Source organism: Leuciscus leuciscus, assembly GCF_965113295.1.
Source record: "Leuciscus leuciscus genome assembly, chromosome: 14".
Lineage (NCBI taxonomy): Eukaryota > Metazoa > Chordata > Actinopteri > Cypriniformes > Leuciscidae > Leuciscus > Leuciscus leuciscus.
The window spans coordinates 16629152-16641204 of NC_138738.1; the positions used below are offsets into that span (position 1 = coordinate 16629152).

Here is a 12053-nt window from a genome sequence, read left to right on the forward strand (position 1 = left end):
AGTAAGACGTTCGTTTCATTCGTTTTAACCAATTATTACTCTGTTGAAACAGTTACGATAGAGTATTATTGTTAAAAATACCACATTATTGATTGAAGTGTGATCAATTTCAACTTTAACTTCAACTATATTTTCTGTTCTTATGTCGGAAGCGTTTGGGGTTGAAAATAAAGAAATTAACATTAAGCATGGGAAGCCAGTAAGCCTACCCGAATATGAATTTCACTGGAATAGAATAGAATAGAATAGAGGTATTCAGATATTTCCTCAAGGAAGGTGTGTACATACAAATGTTGCAGACTTTCTTTTCCTTGCCAAAAATGAAACAATGAAGATAGTTATGGTGTGACGCAATAGGCTCCTTGCATGTTGCTCTTGCTCCTCCCTCCGCCGGGAAACTCACAGCACAGCGGCAGTGCTCGAGTTCAGGATGCCGAGCTCTGGAAACATTCAGAAAGTCACACGCCTCTCCTAGTCTGCATAACCGACTACAGACATTCTTTATTACAGGAGGAAGAGTTTACCTCTGGATCTGAAGCTCATTTTTGTGTGGAGTAGAACACGTAAGACTTTGATAAGATAGTTGGATCAAATCTGGGGACAGTCAGAAGTGCGATTACCTCAGGTGAGACATTCTTCACATATTTCACATTGTGAGTTCAAGCGGATGATCTCAGGCAGCAGTTATAACGGTAAAACTGATCGATCACTTCTAAGTCACTTCATCTCCCCTGTCATCTTTTAATCATAAACCACGATGACGTTTTCATTAATTTCCTATTTGTTTAGTCACCTTTTATAATTCAGTAACCTGTTTTGTGCGCGCGCTTATCTAAACACTATGCAGCCTACACTAGATATTGTTCCTCCAGTGACCAGTCTAATGTTTGTTTATCTACACAGACACGATTCATGTTGTGGTTTTGCTTAGCAGTTGAATATCAGAGGTAGTACAATTGTCTTGGGGTTTCCTCCTCCATTCTGTGTCGGCGGCAATGTCGGTGTTTCCGTGTCCATGATGTCAATCGACGTCCAATTCGTGGACAAATAGTTCTTTGAGTTAGAACTTTTAGTGAATCGATTGAACCGGATTACTAATCGGCTATGCTGTCTATGCTCAACCTAAGGCTGAACAAGTGTTGTTATTTTCAGATATTTAATTATGTAGCCTAATTTGATTGTTTGTTTGGAAAGTGGAAGCATTAAAAAATCGGTCTGAGCAGTTTGTGAGTTAAACTCATAGACTGTAAAAAATAGGTCAAACTCAATTAACGGATTAATTGAACTGGGAATCAGCTCTTTCAGATATGTCCGATTCATAATGAGCTGAAGGGCTGAATGAGCTGAGTTAGAGCATGTGGACTGAACTGAGCATTTAACTGATGGTGCGACAGTTGTGTATGACAGTTTTTATCACCAACTTTTTTAAACTTAAAAAAAAAGAAGTAAATTCATTATTACAAGCGAATTATACACCTTATATGTAGATTCTTTGTTTTTTATATAATGGCTGCAACAAATTAAAATGGTATAGCCTAGAAATTAGAAATAAAATGTGTTTTATTTTATTTTTACACATGAGACAGGCCTATGTGAGCTACAAGGTTGTTGGTAAATTCTTATTTTTTCATGGAACCTTGAAATTTGCAGTGTTTATTATAAATGATTTATATGTGCACCCCATTTTTTTTTTCATGCGTTTCATGTTTTTTCACATAAATCATGTGCCCTCCTAATCTTAATAACTTAATAACAGCCACCTCTAGTCTCTTCTCTGATGATGTGTTTTTCGGTGTGAAGGTGGGACAACCTGAGATCACAGTATTAGCAAACCACAATGATCCAACCACCTAATTAATTCCTGATAGACAAAATAAAGTCCTGGTCTACAGTATGGTGCAGAGGAGTTGTGTGTGTGCTGTGTAAACATGATGGTTATTACCTCTAGACTAAGTATGAGCAGGCATTTACTCATCTCACATGCACAAAACAGATTCAATATTTATGTATTTTATGTATTTAATCTCACTTTATTAACCAATGTCTTTGTTGCTGACCTTTGACGATCCAATTCAACCATAATAATAAACAAAAGTGACTTTAGTTAAACATCACATTTGCATTTCATTTTTTTGTTTTTATTGCTGAAGTAAGAGGGTGCTTCTCATTTCTTATTTGTGCATCCTCGTTTCCTTTCCTTGCGTCTCAGCTCCACCCCCTATAGGATGCGAGGGAAGGCTGCAAGGAAAGAAAATGAGGACGGAGGAATCGAAGGAAATCTTATTTGTATATTGGATTGGAATATTCTTGATCACTCTTCAAAGCTTCATCAGCTGCACTCAAAGGATCTGACCTTATGTTGTTAAAGTGTGGTTATTTAAGAAATAATTAAATAATAAAGATAAAGCAAGATTCCCTGTTGATATATGTGTGATGTATGATTTAAACTGCAAAGGTAAAGCATAAATTCTAAATTATTGTGATAGATTTGAAGGGGGAGGAGAATTTATACGAGCGTTAGGTTTCTCGACAAGAAAGACTTTTGCATAGGATACACCTGTGCATTCTCACTCATAGCTCCTCTGGAAGCTTCCTCACTCCTCGTTCCTCGCCTCCTCGCGGTGCATTTAGAGAATTGAGATGTCCTTCAAGATGGCTGAATTTGATGGGTTTCCGGGTCACGGGCTGGAGGACGGAGGAGTGAGGAAACGAGGAAGTATCAATTTGAGTAATGAGAAGCACCCAGTGTTGAACTTTCTTCTCCTGCAATCCAGAATGGCAGCACAGCTGAAAGATTTGTTTGAGATGCGCCCTCCACCGTACAGGCTTGAATTTTCATTTCATTTCACTTTTAGTGTGAAAGAGCCTTTCATCCATTTCAGTCATATCTGTATGGTGATTCACTATCCAAGAATTTTCTTGCCGATGATTTTTCTTCAGGGGTAGGTCACAAGGTCTCTCCCAAACCCTTCCCATTACATGGCTTGAGACTCACACACACATGCATACACACATGCATTCACACCTACGGACAATTTACTCTCCAATTTACCAATACATGTTTTTGCATTGTGGGGTAACCCACACAGACACAGGGAGAACATGCAAACTCCACACAGAAAGGCCTCCTGGCTCGACCGGGACTCAAACCACTGAAAAAGCCTTTACATTTGCCAAAAATATAACTTTTTTGTTTTGTTATTACAAACAAACAAGCAATTCCAGCCTAGGTGAGAAAAAGTAATGCAGAAGTAACCTAACACATTCTATTCCATAAAAAGTAACTTACTCAATTAGTTACTTTTTTAGGGAGTTGTAACATTACTTTTAAAAGTAAATTTCCCCTATACTGCTGATTTTCAAAAACTTTTTTGCTTCAAATCAAAGTTTGTAACCACCTTGTAGCTCGTTGGTTTGGTTCATGGCTTTTATAACTCTTTCATAAAGACTTTTTTCAAAATCCCTATTGAAAAAATATTACTGGAACCAAGGCCGGTAAAGAAGAAGTCTTTTTACCGGTTCTTTGAAAGGAACAATTCGAATGTGTATGTTTCGGACTTTGCGTTGCACGACAGTTCAGAAAATCAGAAAAGGAGTGTAGGATTCCAATTGCTTATCAACTTTGATGGGTTGATCAATTTCTGATCCTCTAATTAAAAAGTATTGTAATTTAAAATGGTTAAAGATCTGTTTGGGCTAGTAACTGAAAGGTAGTTAGAAACCCCTTTAATTATCACTATTGTGTCACTTGAAGTTGGTCATTTGGGGGTAAACATCTATTGGTTTGATCTTTTTACCCAGTTCTGCTGCATTTAATTTGATAATCACCTGTGGGTGCAACTGAAGGCACAATTCCAGTACATGTTGACTCCGTTTTGAGTGGCTTCGCTATATCACCATTTTCCCTCATTGCAATAATCAAACCATTTCTGATTTGTTTGTTTCTGTCGGCTTAAAGACGATAGATTTCTTTCTCATGTCTCTAGCTTTAAATATGCAACTTCGCTGCATAATGAACATCGACCAGCTGGATATAAACTAATACAAATAGATGGTAGCAATTGTGACATTAAACACTTAGATCGGAATTGTGTGTATTTTTGTCACATTGTTTTAACTGTTTGTGGTTGGCTACTAATGTTAGCGTCCCCTCAGCCTCGACAGAAAACACTGCTGTTAATGCAGAATAAAGTCAAGTCAACAAATTAATTTCTTTATAATAATATGAAAACATGTACGGTAATGTCAATACAGTGTTATAACATACCGTTTTATTGTCTGTTTTAAATCCACATGAAGTGTAGCGTGCTTGTAAATAGGGCTGGGTATTGATTCAGATGTCCCGATTCGATTCCGATTCACGAGATCTCAATTTAGTTTGATTCTCTATTTTTGATTTGTTATTGTTTTGTCGTTTTTGAGCCATGTATCCTTGTATTGTAATAAATAAGGTTATGACACCGACATTTTTAGATACCAGTGAAATTTAACAATCCTCGATTCCAATTTTGATACCACAGCTAAAACTACTTTTAAAAGTATTTTAAAAGTAAACAGTCATTAATAAAAAAGAACAAATAATTAAACTACAAGGAATAGCACAAATAAATAAAGACAATAGAACCAAGATACAAATGAAATAATCAATGCTTTAAGGTTTTTCAGGTAGGTGTAACAGCAGTGCCCTATCGTTCGGTCACTCTCGACGATTTTGGGATCGCGCTCCAAAATCGTCGGTCACGACGAGACGTCTCTGATCCCTCTCTCAGGGAACGAGGGTTACATATGTAACCGAGACGTTCTCTGGGACATTTTGAGATAAATTTGTGTGAATTTGTCCACTTAAGCGGAGACGTCAAAGAGAATTAATTTGATTATTTACACGGTGTCTGAGACGTGCAGCCGTGCGAGTTCTCTTGCGCTTTCAAGGCTTGAAAACGTGTGCAAATTATAAACTTTTGTGTTCATGCAGCACTGGCACGGTCGGGACACTGACAGTGTCCTTCAACTGTCCAGAACGTCTTTCAAGCTGAAAGGCGGTCTTGCATCCACCTTGTTCAGCACTGAATGAATGTCAGGGTCCCCGCTGTAAAGAAGACTAATAATAAGATTAACGTCAATCGGATATGATGTTTAATGTTTGCGGGAATACATATGGAAAAAATATCGATTCGTGGCTCGATATTATATATATAAAAAAAAACACAAATCGATATCGAATCGACTACATCAAAAAAAAAAAAAAAAAAAAAAAAAACGATATCGAATTGACCACATTTAAAAAAATTAAGAATCAAAAAATATATTTTTTTGCCCAGCCCTAGTGTCAAAACAAACTCCATGAGGCTACAGTGATAGTTTTTATTTCGCCAATGGAGGCCGCTCTTGTACAGTATAATGACAGCAGCCCCATCTCAGCCGTTCTAGCAAGGGACGCAACCCAGAAAAACTATCGATATGGATTTTTGGAATGGGAAAACCGATCAATCGGTCGACCTCTATTTAAGATGTTCCAGCATTTGACCTCACCTGAGTTAATATTTGTTTAGGTGAGCATTTGGTTTTATGTTGTTGACTCAAAATTGAACATCATCAAAGTTGTTTTGATATTTGATAGGGAACTTATCACAAGAGCCTTCATGGAAAAAGGCTTTACGTAAATGGCCACTTGGCTTGTCTCCCTCCATATTCATTGCTGATCTGTTTTTATGTCAGATTATCTTATATCATGTTTGGTTCAGCAGCAAATCCAGGTGGCTCTAACAGATGGTGTGGAAAACATTGCATTATGGGGTCTGTAGTGTTATATTTGCTGAATGAAAGTCAGGTAACGAAACATTAGTATTGAAATTTTTTATACATTTACTTTGTTCACTAGGTCACTTGTGTACTGGCTGGAACATCATTGCATAATTGTGGCAAAACAGGTTTCTGATTTCACAATATTGCTTAGAATAAAATGGCAGGAAATGCTAAAACATGGGCGTTGCTGTCGTTAACATGTTTGCACAGGCATTCAATCAAAACTATGTTTCGCTTTGTTAATTTATCTTAGAATGTAAATACATCCACTGCCTGATAAAATGGGATTCAGGGAAGCATGTCGTGCTCGTCATTGATTTGAACAAGAAAGGTGATTTGCCTCGTCAGAGAGAGTATGCCAGTGAATCAAAAGTAAATATGGTTAGAGCAGAGTAATTCAGTCTGAAACTGGTGTCATATTACTGCCTGATACGTGAAATGCGTGGCAAAAACTTTTTGCCTGCTCTATTTTCCACTAAGTGACTCAGGAATGAAGTCTTTGTCCCTTAAGAGAGTCAAACTATGCCTACGCTTTTCTTCTGCAGTGTTTTCATGTTAATTGAATTTGTGTGTCTAAGAATTTTCCCACACAGAGGTTCTTGTCACCATTCCTCTCTTATTCTCTCTCTTTGCAGGCTCCATCACTCCAGCAAGAAGAGAAATGAAGCTCACGATCAAGTGAAATGATGCAAGTATCTCTAATTAGATTTTATAAGGCCTTGGATTATAGCATTGAGGCATATGACTAATACTGATTACTCATTTCCTAATGGTTAATGAATTGTTAATGAGAGGTAGCCTAATTTACATTTCTGTAATTTGGTTAAGTTGTTTTGTTTTGGAGTATGTAAAACTAGCCATGTGATATTGCACACATTTCATGCAAATGTCTTTTTTTATGAGATGGAGTTTGATGACACATTCTTCTAATTGTCTTTCTTAACATTTTCCAAATCATGTAGCTTGATGGGGAGAGGCGTGCTAATTTTATTTACGCAATCTGACTTGCGATTTTCTACTGAAAATAGAAAATAAAATCTCATACACTTTAGAGCTGCATTGTACTGTATATCGGCATATTATCGGCAAATTGCTTATCGGCTGATATTTTTACATTTATCGGTATCAGTCAATATTGTGAATGTTTAATACTGTGGTGTATAATTGTGCATTTTGTTTTACTTTAGACAAAAAAGTATAAATTTAATATTGGCCATAACATTAAAATAGTTACTGCCTTATCGGTGTCAGATAAGAACTGTTATAAAGGTACATCCCTAATAGACTTACATTGAAGGTGGGACCCGAGTCATATATTTTTTCAAATTTGCCAATAGCGACCATTTAAAACACTCCAGCAGTGTTGTTATTGTTGCTAAAACTAACACTATTAAAAATATTTTTCATTAATTGAAATAAAGATGGAATGAAATAAAAAATAAATATTCTTTTGAGAAACTTAAACTCAAAAAACGTGCATGAGAATTAGAAATGTTCCTTTAGCAACTGATTGTAATAAGTTGAAGTACTAAAATTACTAAACCTAAATGAAAGCTATAGTAAACAGAAATATTAAGAAAAATGATAAAAGCAAATAACAAAATTACTAAAACTTAAATTAAGATGAAATGATGATGAAAATATGAAAATAAAAGCTAATTAAAAATATGAATAAAAACTATATATAAACAAAACGAAAATAACACTGCATAGCAATAACCTACTGTAACATTGTGATACTTACATTTCAATAGGTACTCCTCATGTTTTAATGAGAAAATATACAAATCTATGTAATTTTGTTGGAAGCTTTGTAATTAAACAACAACAGAAATCATTTGAATTAGGCAGCATTGGAATGGGACTGGTGTATAGTGAGTCAACTTAACACTGTCACACTGTTTGAGCTTAAAGATTTGACCATTCCAGCATGGAAGAAGATAGTGAGTCATATCCATAGTGAACCGTTTTACAGATGTCCTCTCTTTCCCACAGGTTTTTGTTTATCACGCTTACGCTTCTTGGGAATTTCATTACCGTTTCACAAGGTGAGTCGTTGATGCATTTACTGTAACTGCTTTGCAAAAATGATGCTTCCTGTTTTCATTCAAATTATCTGTGTTATCCTGACCCGCTATCTAGCGTCTTCACATTGTTTTCCATTTCCCATTTGTTGTCGAGGCAAAGACCTACAAAACATGCTGGACACCCACCAGCTGTCAACAGTCCCTCTGTCCACCTCAGAGATGCATTAGTGTGGGTTATGCTTGAGCGCACAGAGTGCAGGAGGCTGATGAATGGACGGAGAGATAGGAAAAGACAGAGAGATAGTGAGAGAGAGAGATAGATTGAAAGTAAGGGCTGGAGGAGGGTGGTGATTACACCCATATCATGAATCAGACTATAAACCTTTAACGGCCACACAGGGGCCTCACCTATAGACAGATGTACAGATGAGAAAGGGCCACAGGCCTTCAAAAACAGTAGTGCAACTGGTAACTGAAAGTGTATTGTCATTTAATTTAGTCATTTTCTGCTAAATTAATGAATGTAAATGGATAGGGATGCACAATATCAGTGCCATATTGATTTGTTAATAACATAAAATTAATATTGGTGCATCCCTAAAGTCTGATGTCAAAATATTTTTCCCATTTTAATATGCAGAGACAACTGAGTAAGCCATTTGCAGGTTGATTTCCACAAAAAATTCTAATACTGCGGCACTATTGCTCTGTTTGATCATCCTGACCAGCCTGTCACAATTTATAGCTTTCACGTGATGTCAGACCCTTATAGGATCGACCACCTGGAGGGCAAAACAAGGCTTTCCTCAATTGCCTGCATTTTTACCAGGTTTGTACTAAGTGCTAATGTAGTAAGACTGATATTAAAATACCAAAATCAGTATACACATTATTAAAGATGCATACTATGTACAGGCAGGCAAATAAATCCATAATATAAATGCAACCCACAGTTTCTTGTTAAGCATTTTTCCATAGAAATCTTCATAAAGAAAACGGCTAACCATTTAGAGCGTTGCGTTCATATTCGGGCTCATCTGCTTGCTTGTATATAGAATGTATCATCAATAAGCTGTACACTGAATTTGATCTTTTTATATAACTGTTTTAGTACATTAAGGCACTTTAAAGGGGAACTATGCAGTTTTTTTAAGCTTAATTTACCTTAACTGAACAGCCTCGGCATCACTGGAATGGTTATATGACTTTTTTCGGGTTGAATGGTGGTCTTCTCGGACCCCCCTAGCGCCTGTGAGCGGACAAACCACCCTTGCAACTTTGGGCCGGCGAGCCGTCAGGAAGTATCGTGTGATATTAGGTCTTGCGATGTAACAAATTGCTTTATGGCACTGCACACATACACTATCTAAACATTTATATGCTAGCCTTCTGTGTATCATACATACCTCAGTGGAAATGGCTCCGTGCGTTCGCCGGCTTCTTTGAAAACAAATGCACATGACCAGAGGTAGAAGATGGGAGAGGGGAGAGTCGCCAACGAGTTTTGACGATCGTGTTGTCAAATATCTATTCTGAAGCTGTAGGGGGAGCTCTATAGAGAAACCTGTGAGCAAAAAGCGAAAACGAAATTGCCAAAACGGCATAGCGCCGCTTTAAGTGCTTTTGTATACCGTAATACACCGTTAAGCGTTTTAGATCATCCCACTGTATTAGGGAAATACTGCAGCAGGTGCTCAATATAATTATCAAGACCAAAACTTGCATTTTGTCCACATATTTGAGTTTTTCTTCATTGGAGAGGTGATCTAAATATTTGTGGCTGAATACAGATGGAAAATTGACAAGCCTGTGCTGCAGTTCTATGGATGTTTTGCCCTCCAGGTCTCTTTGTTAGTCATGTGACTGAAAACTGTAAAACACAGTAACTCCACTGATGGCATTGTTTGGCATTTATCTGTCTTACCGACCAATGGCAGATGGGGGAGTATTCGGGAAACTTGTTTGGGAATAGTCATTATTTTTATAGCTCCGTGTGGTGCAGAAAGTTAACACACTACATTTAATACATTAATCGTGCTCTTTATTAAGATTTTCTTAAAATAACTGAGTACACACACTCAAGAAAAAAAAAAAGACTATCTTGTCTGGAAATATATGAGAGCTCGCTTATGTTGCAGTACTACACAAGTTGTGTCGTCCTTGAGCAGCTTTCAGATGAATGTTCAGTTCTGAGCACTTCTAAGAATTGAATCTGTCTATAGATGTTTTTTCTTATAAATGGCATTGGTCTGCCGTTTGTTTGTTTTTCCCCACTGTTTGATTTTTCAATTTGAACAGTATTGCAAATGAATGTCACTCACGTTGAGATCCTTGTGTTTCAGGTCTTGCTGCTCCGAGTCCTTCAGATGGCAGGGGTGGTGTTTATGAAGACCTGAAGTGGACATCTCTGCTATGTTGTGAGCTGCCCTTTGCTCAGACAGTTGACTGTAGTCTTTCAGAACACCAACCTGCAGAACCGTGTCAGCTGCTAAATGCTACAAAACCCGAATCACTCACCCTTTCTGGTAAATTCATCATGTCTGATATTACAGTCATTGTTTTTATTCATTTATAGCTGTAATGTTAACACTGGAATTTTAGGAATAGAGAAATATTACATAAAAGTACCGTTTGTTTACAAAAATGTTGGAGTAGCAATATTTGTTGATAGTCACAGTATTGTTGATCATCTGATTAAGCTGATAATATGTAATTGTCTTTTTATTGGAGAAGAGCTATAATTGATTTTTGCTTCACAATTAAATGTCTTTATCAGCGTTCTGTCAGCATATGTAATATGCGTTTGGTTGTTTACGTTTTGACGTCAGTACCAGAGAAAGGTTCAATACATTGAATTTCCTTTAAATGTTTTCTTGCTCTGTCAGGAAAGATAAAACATTTTATAATGAGCTGATTTTCTACACTACTCATACACTAACGTTCAAAAATTTGGAGTGATTAATTATTTTATTTTTTTAATAAATCAATTATTTTATTCAGCAAGGATGCATTAAATTGATCCAAAGTGACAGCAAAGACTTTCACAGTACATTGTTACAAAAATGTATATTAAATGCTGTTCTTTTGAACTTTCTTTTCTTTAAAGAATCCTGAAAAAAGTTTCATGGTTTCCACAAAAATATTAAGCAGCAACTGTTTTCTTAGATAATAATAAGAAATGTTTTTGAGCACCAAATCAGCATGTTAGAATGATTTACTGTTTTTACTGTATTTTTCATCAAATAAATGTAGCCTGAGTGAGCAAGTGACTTATTTCAGAAACAAAATAAAATCTTACAACCCCGAACTTTTGAACGGTAGTGTTCAAAATAAATGATAGATCATTTGTGAGTTAGTCTTGCCATTTTAAGTTCTCAAAAAAGCTGTTTAGTTTATATTTGCATGAGATGACCTTGTCCATTAAGTGAAGAAGTCTTAGCTACAGCTATGAACCAGAGAGACCCCTCCAGACAAGTAGATACACATGCCAACACTCATGCTAATCAATTCTCATTACTTTCTCTTGATCTCTTCTCTGCAGTAGGCCTCAGGACAAAATCTACAAATAAATGTATATTTAAATGGAAATAAATGAGAGTTTACAATCCTATTAAAGTGTGAAGTAGCTTTTCAAAAATAGAGGGAAAAATAAAGGAATCAATACAAATACAAATAGATGTAGATGCATATTTTTCCGTAATATCATTTTTTTCATAACATTTTAAAGTATTCATAAAATCAAAATAAAATTGGGACTCCTGCAAAAGTGTAAGTATAAAACTTAAAAATGATCCAGCCAGAATCTTAACTACACTATAAAAAAATTATATTTATTCATTTGATCTTTATATCTTTCATGTTATTTGCACACCATTTAATGAGCCTGTGTTCGGACATGAATCATTTGCAGATGTTCTTTCTAGAGGCTTCTAATTGCGATAGGCTGTGATGAAAGAAGCTAACAAGGGAATGCAATCTCTTTTCAGGAAACTGTTTGGACATCCTGTGCTGGCTTGAAGGTGAACGGACAAATTTGATTTGTAATGCAAAGAACCACAGAGCAGCAGCCGTTACCAGTCTGTACACTGTTAGTCCTCAACAATTAGTGTGAGTCCTCTGTTTTCATTCTGCTCTCCACTGACTACTGATTGGCTGAATGGCTGCTGGTGTATTGCTGCTCGTGTATGTGGGGAGATTATGCAGATGATGCATAATACATCTCTA

At 36.4% G+C, this 12053-nt stretch overlaps 1 protein-coding gene across 4 annotated transcripts in view; it reads left to right on the plus strand.

Annotated features, from left to right (window-relative positions):
• Positions 1–373: 373 nt before the first annotated feature.
• Positions 374–12053, plus strand: part of lepr (leptin receptor) — a 34878-nt gene continuing 23198 nt past the window's right edge. For 2 of the 4 annotated variants that reach the window (XM_082136002.1, XM_082136003.1), the window contains exons 1-3: positions 6512–7850; positions 10172–10354; positions 11816–11936. In XM_082136002.1, coding sequence (XP_081992128.1) covers positions 7778–7850; positions 10172–10354; positions 11816–11936 — 377 coding nt within the window. In that variant the 5' untranslated portion in view covers positions 6512–7777. Of the gene's footprint in view, positions 626–1536; positions 6134–6437; positions 6491–6511; positions 7851–10171; positions 10355–11815; positions 11937–12053 lie in introns of those variants that run through there. The other 2 variants (XM_082136004.1, XM_082136005.1) reach the window with 2 other exon arrangements.